Source organism: Pristiophorus japonicus, chromosome 2 (genome assembly GCF_044704955.1).
Source record: "Pristiophorus japonicus isolate sPriJap1 chromosome 2, sPriJap1.hap1, whole genome shotgun sequence".
Taxonomy (NCBI): Eukaryota; Metazoa; Chordata; class Chondrichthyes; family Pristiophoridae; genus Pristiophorus; species Pristiophorus japonicus.
The window spans coordinates 178,490,280-178,503,866 of NC_091978.1; the positions used below are offsets into that span (position 1 = coordinate 178,490,280).

The 13,587-nt window shown below is 43.1% G+C and overlaps 1 protein-coding gene across 1 annotated transcript in view; it reads left to right on the forward strand.

Annotated features, from left to right (window-relative positions):
- LOC139229182 (RELT-like protein 1) overlaps positions 1–13,587 on the forward strand; it is a 117,398-nt gene that overhangs the window by 50,077 nt on the left and 53,734 nt on the right. Inside the window, exon 5 of the mRNA XM_070860838.1 lies at positions 2,703–2,748. Within this exon, the coding sequence (XP_070716939.1) occupies positions 2,703–2,748 (46 nt within the window). The remainder of the gene's footprint in view (positions 1–2,702; positions 2,749–13,587) is intronic.

The window sequence follows — 13,587 nt, forward strand, 5'->3', positions numbered from 1 at the left end:
TACTCGGCCTATCCCTTTCTCCCTTCTTAAACAAGGGTACTACGTTAGCAGTGCTCTGGCACCATGCCTGAATCCAAAGAGGACTGGAAAATGATGGTTAAGGCCTCTGCTATTTCCTCTCTTACTTCACTCAACAGCCTGGGATGCATTTCATCCGGGCCTGGGGACTTATCCACTTTCAAAGCTGCTAAATCCCTTAATACCTCCTCTCTGTTTATTTCATCCAGAATTTCACACTCCTCCTCGATAGTAGTATCTGCATTGCCCCTTTCCTTTGTGAAAACAGACGCAAAGTATTCATTAAGAACCATACCCACTTCTTCCGCCTCCACACACAGATTACCCTCATGGTCTCTAATAGGCCCTACTCTTTCTTTAGTTATCCTCTTGCTCTTAATATATTTATAGAACATCTTTGGAATTTCCTTGATTTTACTTGGGAAGAATGTTTCATGCTCTCTCTCATCATTCCTAATATCTTTTTAAATTTCACCTCTGAACTTTCTATATTCCTCCAGAGATTCTACAGGATTTAGCTATCGGTATATGGCAGAACCTTCCCTGTAAGTCCCTAGACATCCAGGGGGCTCTAGAATTGTTATTCCCACCCTTTTTTTTTCTGTAACTATCTTGTAATTTAGTGAAATAATGCATAGGCAAGGCGCTGGTCTATATTGAGTTGAAGTGTTGTGGCACTGGTAGAGATAGCATTATGTTTTTGCTTGATCAACACTTAATCCTAGGAATTAAACATAAGAGGACCAGAATCCTACAATGTGTGAAAATGATTCTATTGGAAAAACGAAGATGTGGTTCTTACTAGTTTCTATCTAGATAAGTGTTAATTAAATAGCCCAGATTGTACATTTGAACTTGTAAAATTTTAGTGTTAGCTAACCTGGCCCTCACCCCTGCCCATCCCCCTCCCTCCATAATACATGAACTTTCCTTGTCGGGTCAGAAAAAATGTCCTGGTACATGCTGAAGATATTGACTCCAACTCATTAAAGTGATTAGCTGCAATTGCTTTCCATGGTGATGAGCATTAGAAAATATTCAATAGATGTTCATAGTGCAGTTTTCAATTGTTTTGTATTTCTGTACTACAAAACATATGGCCCTGAATTTGCGGTCAGAGGCTTCCCACGGGGAATTGCCTCAGATTCGCAAATAAAATGCCTGCAGAGGGGCACACGGTTCACAAGCGCCCCTGGGATCACGTGGGCCAGCCCAACCAATAAAAGGGAATCCCTTTATTGCATATGGGGATCCCGTATGTACAGAAACCTGATAAGCATGAATGGGAATATCCCCAAAAATAAATCTACACATCAAATTTAAAAAAAAAAGATATAAAATTTATTAAAATGCCATTTAATTAAATATTCAAAACAAAAATTAAATTTTTTTGAAGAATAAATTTAAATGTTTTAAAGGGGCTAAAAATAAACTTACCTTATTGTACAGTTATTTTAATGTATACATTTATTTTTATGTTTTTAAACTCTTACGCTGGTAAAAGCAGGTTACCAGGCGTAAGAATTTCATGGCATCCGTTGGTCAAATAACCCAACTCTCCGCCTGCGGATGCCCTTTCCCGGGGAGGTGTTGGATTTGTCAAGATATCACTCCTGGTTTTCGCGCATACTCTTCGTGTGTGTTAACCCAGAACTTGCACAAATTACACCCCATTATATTCCCACAAACTACAGATAAATCCCCATGACCTGATGGCTTGTATCCTAGGGTCTTGAGAGAAGTAGCGGCAGGGATAATGGATGCATTGGTTGTAATTTACCAAAATTCCCTGGATTCTGCGGAGGTCCCAGCAGATTGGAAAACTGCAAATGTAAAGCCCCTATTTAAAAAAGGAGGCAGACAAAAAGCAGGAAACTATAGACCAGTTAGCCTAGCATCTGTGGTTGGGAAAATGTTGGAGTCTATTATTGAAGAAGCAGTAGCAGAGCATTTGGAAAAACATAATTCGGTCAGAATCAGCATGGATTTATGAAGGGGAAGCCATGTTTGACAAATTTGCTGGAGTTCTTCGAGGATGAAACGAACAGGATGGGGAGTGGGGGGGGAGGGGGGAGGGGGAAGGCGGGGGGGGGTGGGGAGTCGGGTGGGGTGGTTGAGAGCCAGCTGAAGGGAGGAAGTGGGAAGTGCAGCCTGATCCACGCCGCCCCAGTGAGGCCATTCGGCCAGGGGCTGCGTACTTCGGGCCCCTCCCACACAGTTTTGGGCGCCTGGAACTACTGCACATGCGCGCGCCCACTGTAGTGCATCTGTGCAGAGGTCCCGGCACTGTGTTCAGCACAAGGACCTGGCTCCGCCCCCCACAGCTCGTGCTGAGCCGCGCCCAGCTCCAGAGGACTTGCAGGGAGCCGGAGAATCGGTAAGTATTTTTTAGGCGCACTTTCGAGCGCGAAAAACGGGCGTCCCGGCGCGGCCCGAAACTTGGGCCCTTTATCTTAATTTTTAATCTTTGTTCTAATTTTCATTTGTTTGGAATCTGTTCAATTTCCAAGTTCACTTTATAACAAGAATTCACAGCATGAATTGGATTGAAAGAAAATGTAGATTAATTGAAACTAACAGCCATAGTAATTAGGTTTGAATTGTAATGTATTTTGAAGTTTCAAATATCCATTATTCAATTTTGGACTAAAATGTCTTTTTTTTTTCCCCCCCTCCCTTTGCAGCTAATACTGAAGCATTACATGCTATGCTAGACCATGGTTTAGAAAGGTAAGATTGTTCTTGGGACTGTTACTAAAAACGCTTGTTCAAATTTCACACATGTTTGAGATATAATTATCATATACTATTAAAAATAAACTCTTACATTGTATTACAAATTTTGAAGTTGTTGAAACCCTTGTAGGTTGTGGTAAATTCAAATACTTAGTCAGTTTGAGAAAATCTGAGAGAGAAAATGTAGTTCCTTCTCAAAACTTGGAAATCTGGACAGTAGGTCCAGTAGCAATAATCACTGTTGTAAGGATGTTAGAGGGACCAGACACTGTGGGGCATTTGTGCCTTCGACCCAACAATACAGATTGTGCCTGTATGATAGTCATCCAGTAGTTTGCAACCAGATGTGGCATCCCTATCCAAGAAACAACCCAACAGATGCCAGCAAACTCTCCATTTATGCAAACCTTTATTCCTATCTCAATGATTATTGCGTTTGATTCCATCTGTATAATTGTTATAGACATTGGGCCTGAAATTGGTCAATGCATAAGATTTGCCCATTTCTCGGCAGTATGTAGGTGTTTTTTGACCAAAATCACATTTTTGGGTGGTATGTCGACCAATTTCTGGCCCATTAAATGCTATGTTGAGTCCTAGTTGTTTCAGCATTGACCTTGAGATTACTGCATCATTACGCTCTGGTTTGTAGACACTGCTCTCATGCAAGGAGATTTTTTTTCACCTGAAGCTTGCACCCCAGTAAGAGACCTCATTTTGGAGTAAATGGAGAAAGCTGACTATAGAAACCAGTTTTTGCCATTGCAAATACCTCAACATAAATGCTACAGCATCCTCATATTTAGGTCTGTCCTTAAGTCTGATGATGTTACTGACTTCCTCTGCCCAAAGTAGTGCTGAAACAGGTTAGCAAAGGAGAAGTGATCAGGAAGACAAATGGAATGTTGACCTTTATTGCAAAGGGGATGGAGTATAAAAGCAGAGAAGTCCTGCTACAACTGTACAGGGTATTGGTGAGGCCACACCTCGAGCACTGTGTACAGCTTTGGTCTCCTTATTTAAGGAGGGATATACTTGCATTGGAGGCAGTTTGGAGAAGGTTCACCAGGTTGATTCCTCAGATGAAGGGGTTGACTTATGTAGAAAGATTGAGTAGGTTGGGCCTATACTAATTGGAGTTTAGTAGAATGAGAGGTGATCTCATTGACACCTATAAGATACTGAGGGGGCTTGACAAGGTAGCTGCAGAGAGGATGTTTCCCCTTGTGGGGGGGGGATCTAGATATAGGGGGCAGAGATCCAGAATAAGGGGTTGCCCATTTAAAACTGAGATGAGGAGGAATTTCTTCTGAGGGTTGTAAATCTGGAATTCTCTGCCCCAGAGAGTTGTGGAGGCTGGGTTATTGAATATATTTAAGATGGCAATAGACAGATTTTTGAGCGATAAGGGAGTGAAGGGGAGCGGGCAGGGAAGTGGAGTTGAGTCCAAGATCAGATCAGCCATTAAATAATGGAGCAGGCTCGAGGAGACACTTGGCCTCGTCCTCCTTCTATTTCTTATGTTCTTATGAGATCTGATTCCAGTGTCTCTATCCAGTTAACAAAATTGATTTTACAAAAATGTCAAACAAAATTTTCATGTATATATTTTTCATTATAAAATGGAGAGTACTTTGAACAAAAAATACTATTCCTAGAATTCCCTTTCCCTTTGAGTATTTGGTATTCACATTATCCACACATGAGATACTCCTGAGAAGAACATTTTCCAAATGCATTCACCTCTCTGGGAGGATGAGATGGTTTCTCCTTTTATTTTGAACTTTCTTGGGAAATGTATTCTGACATGTTAACACTTTATATACACTAAACCGCCTTTTTTAAAAAAAAAAAGATTTAGATAAATGGGATCCATATTCCAAAGACTGAAATAGAATTTACAGCATGCTGAGACATTTTTCCCTTCGAGATAAGAGGTCAAGCCCAGAGGGGTAGATATCTGACCCTGAAGGTCCTCAAAGGCTCGCAGAACCAAGTTTGAAAATCGATGTACAATTCTTTGTAACCCTCAGTTCTGTCAACAAAATTTATTGACCTCGGTCTCTTGCAGCATCTGGAGAGAATGATGCTTTTACCTTTTGCATTAGAGGCAAGGCTGCTACCCACTGAGCCGCAGCTGACATAAAGCCCTATTTGATGGTGCTTGTTTTGTTTGTGATGTTGCAGAATGAGGTGAGGGGATGGTGGGGGTGGGTTTGTGTGCTTGTTCTTACAATTATTGGCTCCATAATAATCTATGGGATTTGTTACACACATTCACCTCTGCTGATGGGATCTGACTGCCACACATTTGAGACCTACTTATCTTTTAGACCTATTTGACTATTCCAATGCACTCCTGGTTGACTTCACACATTCTACTCTACATAAACTAGAGATGATCCAAAACTCGACTGCCTGTGTCCCAACTTGCAACAAATCCCGCTCACCCATCATCCCTGTGCTCGCTGACCTATATTGGCTTCCGGTTAAGCAACGCCTCGATTTCAAAGTTCTCATCCTTATTTTCAAATCCCTCCATGGCCTCGCCCTTCCCTATCTTGGTAATCACCTCCAGCCGCACAACCCCTGAAATGACTGCGTTCCTCTAATTCTGTCCTCTTGAGCATCCCTGATTATAATTGCTCAACCATTGGCGGCTGTACGTTCAGTTGCCTAGGCCCTAGGCTTTGGAGCTCCCTGCCTAAACCTCACCTCTCTTTCCTCCTTCAAGGCGCTCCTTAAAACATAACTCTTTATCAAGCTTTTGGGCACCTGTGCTAACTTCTACTTACGCGGCTTGATGTCAAATTTTTATCGCATAATGTGAAGTGCTTTGGGATGTTTCACTATGTTAAAGGCGCTATCTAAATACAAGTTGTTATTCATTGTGACATTTGAGGGGATGATATATTTTTATTGGGATCAAATCTGTAACTTGCTGAATTCTGCTTTATCTCTGAATACATGTGTGGGGAAATTAAAACGCACTTGGGCAAAAGTACATCCCAGTCCTAAGCAACCCTACCACTGCAGACTGCTTAAATCCTGTGGTTAACTACATTAGATTGAAACATATGTTTCTGAATCAGACCAAGCAGCTAAAGTTTTGGACCTTCCTACCATTCATCCCACCCTAGCTGGGCAGTATACCCTCTCAATTCTTCCCTATTTTAACTGATTGGCCAATTGCTACTGTAATTATATAATTGCCAGATGCATTTAGTCAATTTAATGGTATTCCAACAGCATCTGCTGATGAATTTTAGGGATAATTATGGTATATGATGGAAAAAATAGTGAATATTGAAAAAAGAGATGGTAGTGAACACAAATTGCACACATCGGAATGAACAGTGGAATGCAATGAAAGTGTAGACAAGATGGAAAGGCATTGCATTGTAGGTACACAACTGTAAAGAGGGATGATAGCACATGCTAAACTGAGATACAGAGATAAGGCAGGCCTCAATTCTATACACATATGCCAAGAGCTCGGAAGAGGGGTTAGTTCTTTGTCAAAGAGAGCATATTGATAAAGGAACTACACAAAAAAGAATTGATTATAGATAATGTGGAAGTGTTGTGGATTTAGTTAACTAACAATTGGAATTTGTAATATTAAAAAAAAAAAATTTGGCTTTTGGGTGGTATTGGCACAGCCAGAAGACGACATTTGCAGTCCATATTTTTAGTTTGGAAGAAACAGAGAAACATAGAAACATAGAAAATAGGTGCAGGAGTAGGCCATTCGGCCCTTCGAGCCTGCACCACCATTCAATATGATCATGGCTGATCATTCACCTCAGTACCCCTTTCCTGCTTTCTCTCCATACCCCTTGATCCCTTTAGCCATAAGAGCCATATCTAACTCCCTCTTGAATATATGTAACGAACTGGCATCAACGACTCTCTGCAGTACAGAATTCCACAGGTTAACAACTCTGAGTGAAGAAGTTTCTCTTCATCTCGGGTCCTAAATGGCTTACCCCTTATCCTTAGACTGTGACCCCTGGATCTGGACTCCCCCAACATCGGAAACATTCTTCCTGCATCTCATCTGTCCAGTCCCGTCAGAATCTTATATGTTCCTATGAGATCCCCTCTCATGCTTCGAAACTCCAGTGAATACAGGCCCAGTCAATCCAGTCTCTCCTCATGTCAGTCCTGCCATCCCGGGAATCAGTCTGGTGAACCTTCGCTGCACTCCCTCATTAGCAAGAATGTCCTTCCTCAGATTAGGAAACCAAAACTGAACACAATATTCCACGAGAGGCCTCACCAAAGCCCTGTACAGCTGCAGTAAGACCTCCCTGCTTCTATACTCAAATTCCAAAGCTATGAAGGCCAACATGCCATTTGCCTTCTTCACCATCCGCTGCACTTGCATGCCAACCTTCAATGACTGATGTACCATGACACCCAGGTCTCGTTGCAACTCCCCTTTTCCTAATCTGCTGCCATTCAGATATTCTGCCTTCATGTTTTTGCCACCAAAGTGGATAACCTCACATTTATCCACATTATACTGCATCTGCCATGCATTTGCCCACTCATCTAACCTGTCCAAGTCTCCCTGCAGCCTCTTAGCATCCTCCTCACAGCTCTCACTGCCATCCAGCTTAGTGTCATCTGTAAACTTGGAGATATTACTCTCAATTCCTTCATCTAAGTCATTGATGTATATTGTAAGTAGCTGCGGTCCCAGCACTGAGCCCTGCAGCACCCCACTAGTCACTGCCTGCCATTCCGAAAAGGACCCATTTATCCCATCTCTCTGCTTCCTGTCTGCCAACTAGTTCTCTATCTACGTCAATACATTACCCACAATGCCATGTGCTTTAATTTTGCACACCAATCTTTTGTGTGGGACCTTGTCAAAAGCCTTTTGAAAGTCCAAATACACCACATCCACTGGTTCTCCCTTGTCCACTCTAATAGTTACATCCTCACAAAAATTCTAGAAGATTTGTCGAGCATGATTTTTCTTCCATAAATCCATGCTGATTTGGACCGATCCTGTCACTGCTTTCCAAATGCGCTGCTATTTCATCTTTAATAATTGACTCCAACATTTTCCCCACTACTAATGTCAGGTTAAACGGTCTATAATTCTTTTCTCTCTCCCTCCTTTTTTGTAACAGTGATGTTACATTAGCTACCCTCCAGTCCATGGGAACTGATCCAGAGTTGATAGACTGTTGGAAAATGATCACCAATGTATCCATTATTTCTAGGGCCACTTCCTTAAGTACTCTGGGATGCAGACTATCCGGCCCCGGGGATTTATCGGCCTTCAATCCCATCAATTTCCCTGACACAATTTCCTGACTAATAAGGATTTCCTTCAGTTCCTCCTTCTCGCTAGACCCTCGGTCCCCTAGTATTTCCGGAACATTATTTGTGTCTTCCTTCATGAAGACAGAACCAAAGTATTTGTTCAATTGGTCTGCCATTTCTTTGTTCCCCATTATAAATGGAAGGTGGGTAATGTAGAAAATATTAGTAGGGAAAAGGGAGAAAACTTAAAAAGAAGTTTTAATTTCTATTGTTGTCTTGGGTTATTAACTTTTTGGTCAGCTCAGCTGGGCTTCTGACAGGTTTTTGAGTTTCCAAACGAAACTACTGGAAAATCCATAAGTAGAATTTCTTTTTGCTCCTTTCCATCGGGATATTCCGTTTTCCGAAGCCAAAGAAGAACTTGTGTGTCGGCTGGTAAGAACCAAGGCTTGGGGACCTCCAAGTGTACATAGAGGTTTTGCTGGAGCTTAATGGTCTAAACTTTGCAGTTTATCAGCACAAAACATTGTTCTGGTAAGTTTCCTGCTCCTTGTTCAGCAAGGACCACCGCATCCAATATTCCTTTTATTCGTTCATGAGATGTGGGTGTTGCTGGCAAGACCAGCATTTTATTGCCCATCCCTGAATTGCTCTTGAGAAGGTGATGGTGAGCTACCTTTTGAACCGCTGCAGTCCTTGTAGTGAAAGTACTCCCCCAGTGCTGTTAGGAGGGAGTTTCAAGATTTTGACCTGGCAATGATGAAGGAACAGCGATATATTTCCAAGTCCGTATGGTGTGTAACTTGGAGGTGATGGTGCTCCCATGTGCCTGCTACCCTTGTCGTGGTTGAGGTCGCAGGTTTGGGAGGTGCTGACGAAGTAACATTGTTGAGTTGCTGCAGTGCATCTTGTAGATGGTACTGTAGCTGTGGTGCGCTAGTGGTGGAGGGAGTGAATGTTTAAGATGGTGGATGGGGTGCCGATCAAATGGGGTGCTTTGTCCTGGATGGTGTTGAGCTTCTTGAGTGTTGTTGGAGCTGCACTCATCCAGGTATTCCATCACACTCCTGACTTGAGCCTTGATGGTGAAAAGGCTTTGGGGAGTCAGGAGGTGAGACACTTGCCACAGAATATCCAGTGTCTGACCTGTCCTCCTTCCCATAGTATTTATGTGGCTTAAGTTTCTGCTCAATGGTAATCCCCCAGGATATTGATGGTAGAGGATTCGTCGATGGTTATCCCATTAAATGTCAAGGGGAGATGGCTAGACTCTCTCTTGTTAAAGATGGCAATTGCCTGGCACTTGTGTGTTGCAAATGTTACTTGCCACTTATCAGCCCAAGCCGGATTGTTGTCCAGGTCTTGTATGCAGGCATGGACTGTTTCATTATCTGAGCAGTTTCATTCACAACTCAACACTGCAATCATCAGCAAACATCTCCACTTCTGACCCTATGATGAAGGCAAGTTCATTGATGAAGCAGTTGAAGATGGTTGGGCTTAGAACACTGCTCTAAGGAACTCCTGCAGCAATGTTCTGGGCCTGAGATGATTGACCTCCAACAACCACAACCATCTTCCTTTGTGCTAGGTGTGACTCCAGCCAGTGGAGAATTTTCCCCTGATTCCCATTGACTTCAATTTTACTGGGGCTCCTTGATGCCACGCTCAATCAAATGCTACCTTGATGTCAAGGGCAGTCACGCTCATCTCATCTCGAATTCAGCTCTTTTGTCCATGTTTGGACCACAGCTGTAATGAGGTCTGGAATTGAGTTGTCCTGGCGGAACCCAAACTGAGTATCAGTGAGCAGGTTATTGATGACTAAGTGTCTCTTGCTAGCACTGTCGACGATTCCTTCCATCACTTTACTGATGATTGAGAGTAGGCTGATGGGATGGTAATTAGTTGGATTGATTTTCTCCTTTTGAGGACAGGACATATTTGGGCAGTTTTTCCACATTGTCTGGGAGATGCCAATGTTGTAGCTGTACTGGAATAGCTTGGCTAGAAGCACGGCTAGTTCTGGAATGCAAGTTTTCAGCACGACAGTCGGGATGTTGTCGAGGCCCATAGCCTTTGCTTTATCCAGTGCACTCAGCCTTTTCTTATCACGTGGAGTGAATTGGCTGAAGACCGGCTTCTACAATGATGGAGACGTCAGAAGGAGGCCAATATGAATCATCCACTCAGCACTTCTGGTTGAAGATTTTTGCAAACGCTTCAGTCTTGTCTTTAGCACTCGTGTGCTGGCTTTGGCTTGCACAGGTTTCTAGGACCCAGTGGAAAGAATTTCCAATCCCCCACCCAGTATAAGTTTACTCTTGCAGGTCACCTTGATGAGATAGCTTGACTGAAAACTGCAAACCTAATTGTGTCTGATATTAGATTACCATGTCTGCCACAGAATATTGACTTGGTTCTAATCTGCTGGGTAATGAAGCCAACTTGACTCTAAACAGGACTATGCTACAATCATAGAATAGTTTAGCACTGAAGGAGGCCATTTGGCCCATCGCGTTTGTGCTGGATCTTTCAAAGAGTAATCCAGTTGGTCACACTCCTGGCTCTTTCCCCATATCCTTGCAATGTTTTCTTCTATAAATATTTGTCCAATTTTCTTCTGAAAACTGCTATTGAATTTGTTTCCATTACCCTATCAGACAATGGATTCCAAATCCTAACCACTTCTTGTGTAAAAAGGTTTTCCCTCAAGTCGCCTCTGGTTCTTTTGCCAATCACCTTAAATCTGTGTCCTCTGCTTATTGACCATTCAGCCACTGGAAATCATTTCCCCTTTTTTACTCTCCCTAAAGCCTTCATGATTATAAGCACCTCTATCCAATCTCATTTTAGCCTTTCATCCTGTGACTGTGACAAAGGCAAACTATCCCTCCTCGTCCTTCTCAATTTGTCTGTAGTCTTTGACACAGTTGACCACTCTATCCTTCTCCAACTGTCGTCCAGCTGGGCGGGACTACATTTTCCTTTTTCCATTCTTAGAGAATCACCTGCAACGGCTTCTCTTCCCGCCCCCCGCATCGTTACCTCTGGTGTTCCCCAAGGATCCATCTTTGGCCCCCTCCTATTTCTCATCTACATGTTGCCACTTGGCGACATCATCTAGAAACACAGGTAAGTTTCCACATGTACGCTGATGACACGGTCTCTAATTTGTTGGACTGCTTGTCCGACATCCAGTTCTGGATGAGCAGAAATTTTCTCCAATTGAATATTAGGAAGACCGAAACCATTGTTTTCGGTCCCTGCCACAAACTCCGCTCCTTCGACACTGACTCCATCCCTCTCCCCAATTCCTGTCTGAGGCTGAACCAGACTGTTCACAACCTTGGTGTCATTTGACCCTGAACTGAGCTTTCGACCACATATCCCCAGCATAATTAAGACCGCCTATTTCCACCGTAATATCGCCCGTCTCCGCCCTTGTCTCCGCCCTTGCCTCAGCTCATCCGCTGCTGAAGCCCTCATCCATGCCTTTGTTACCTCTCGACTTGACTTCCAATGCACTCCTGGCTGGCCTCCCACATTCTACCCTACGCAAACTGGAAGTGATCCAAAACTTGGCTGCCCATGTCCTGTCTCACACCAGGTCCCGCTCATCCATCACCCCTGTACTCGCTGACTTACATTAGTTTCCGGTTGCCCAATGCCTCGATTTCAAAATTCATATCCTTATTTTCAAATCCCTCCATGGCCTCGCCCCTCCCTATCTCTGTAATCTCCTCCAGCCACCCCCCACCCCCGAGATATCTGCGCTCCTCTAATGCTGCCCTCATGAGCATCCCTGATTTGTAATTGCTCAACCATTGGTGGCTGTGCCTTCTGTAGCCTAGGCCCCAAGCTCTGGAACTCCCTGCCTAAATCTCTCTGTCTCTCTACCTCTCTTTGCTCCTTCAAGACGCTCCTTAAAACATACCTCTTTGACCAAGCTTTTGGTCACCTGCGCTAATTCTTACTTATGCGGCTTGGTGTCAAATTTCTATTGCATAATTCTCCTGTGAAGCGCCTTGGGATGTTTCACTACTTTAAAGGCGCTATATAAATACATGTTGTTTTTGTTTACTGTTGCAAGGAGAACAACCCCAGCTTCTCCAGTCTATCCACGTAACTAATCACTCATCTCTGGAACCATTCTAGTAAATCTCTTTGCCCACGCCAAAGCCTTCACGTCCTTCCCAAAGTGTGGTGTCCAGAATAGGACACACTGTTCCAGCTGGGGCTAAACTCGTGTTTTATATTAGTTTAGCATAACCTTCTGGCTTTTGTATTCTATGCCTCTATTTATAAAGCCCAGAATCCCATATGCTTTATTAATTACTTTGTTAACCTTTCCTGCCACATTCAAAAATTTTTGCACAAACACCCCCAGTTCTCTGTCCTTACATCCCATTTAAAATGTACCAATTAGCTCGCATTGTCTCTCCTCATTCTTCTGACCTTACTTTTCTGCATTGAACTTCAACTGCCATGTGTCCACCCATTTCACCAGCCAATGTCCTCTTAAAGTCTATTACTATCTTCCTCGCTGTTTACTACACTTCCTAGTTTCATGTCATCAGCAAATTTTGAAATTGTGCCCTGTCCAAGTCATTAACGTATATCGAAAACAGCAGTGGTCCTCGTACTGAACCCTGCGGTATACATCTCTCCAGTCCGAATACTTTGTTTCCCAACCCTTAGCCAATTTTTTTATCCATGTTGCTACTGACCCTTTTATCACATGGGCTTCAATTTTGCTAACCAGCCTACTATGTGCCTTTTTGAAAGCCCATATACACAACATCAACTGCATTGCCCCATTCACCACTCTGTTACCTCATCAAAAAACTCAATCAAGTTAGTCAAACATGACTTTCCCTTAACAAATCCATGCTGGCTGTCATTTATTATTCCGTACTTGTCCAAGTGGCTGTTAATTTTCTCCCGGATTATTGTTTCTAAAAGCTTCCCCACCACCAATGTTAAACTGACTGGCCTGTAATTGCAAGGTTTATTCTTTTCCCCTGTTTTGAACAAGGATGTAACATTTGCAATCCTCCAGCCCTCTAGCAGCACCCATGTATCTAAGGAGGATTGGAAGATTGTGGCCAGCACCTCCACAATTTCTACCTTTGCTTCTCTCAGCAACCTAGGATGCAGGCCATCTGGACAGGTTGATTTACAAAGGATTACACAGGATTACGGCACAGAAACAGGCCATTCAGCCCAACCAGTCCATGCTGGCGTTTATGCTCCACTCAAGCTTCCTTCCATCTTTTCTCATCTAAACCTATTCGCATAACCCTCTATTCCCATCTCCATCTCATATGCTTGTCTAGCCTGCCCTTAAATGCATCTATAATATTCACTTCAACCACTTCCTGTGGCAGCGATATCCACATTCTCACCATTCTTTGGGTAAAGAAGATTTTTCTGAATTCTCTATTGGATTTCTTGGTGACTATCTTACATTGATGGCATCCAGTTATGCTCTTTCCCACAATTAGAAACAGAGGGCCCAAGTTTCCACAAGAAAAAAAATGGGCGCCCGTC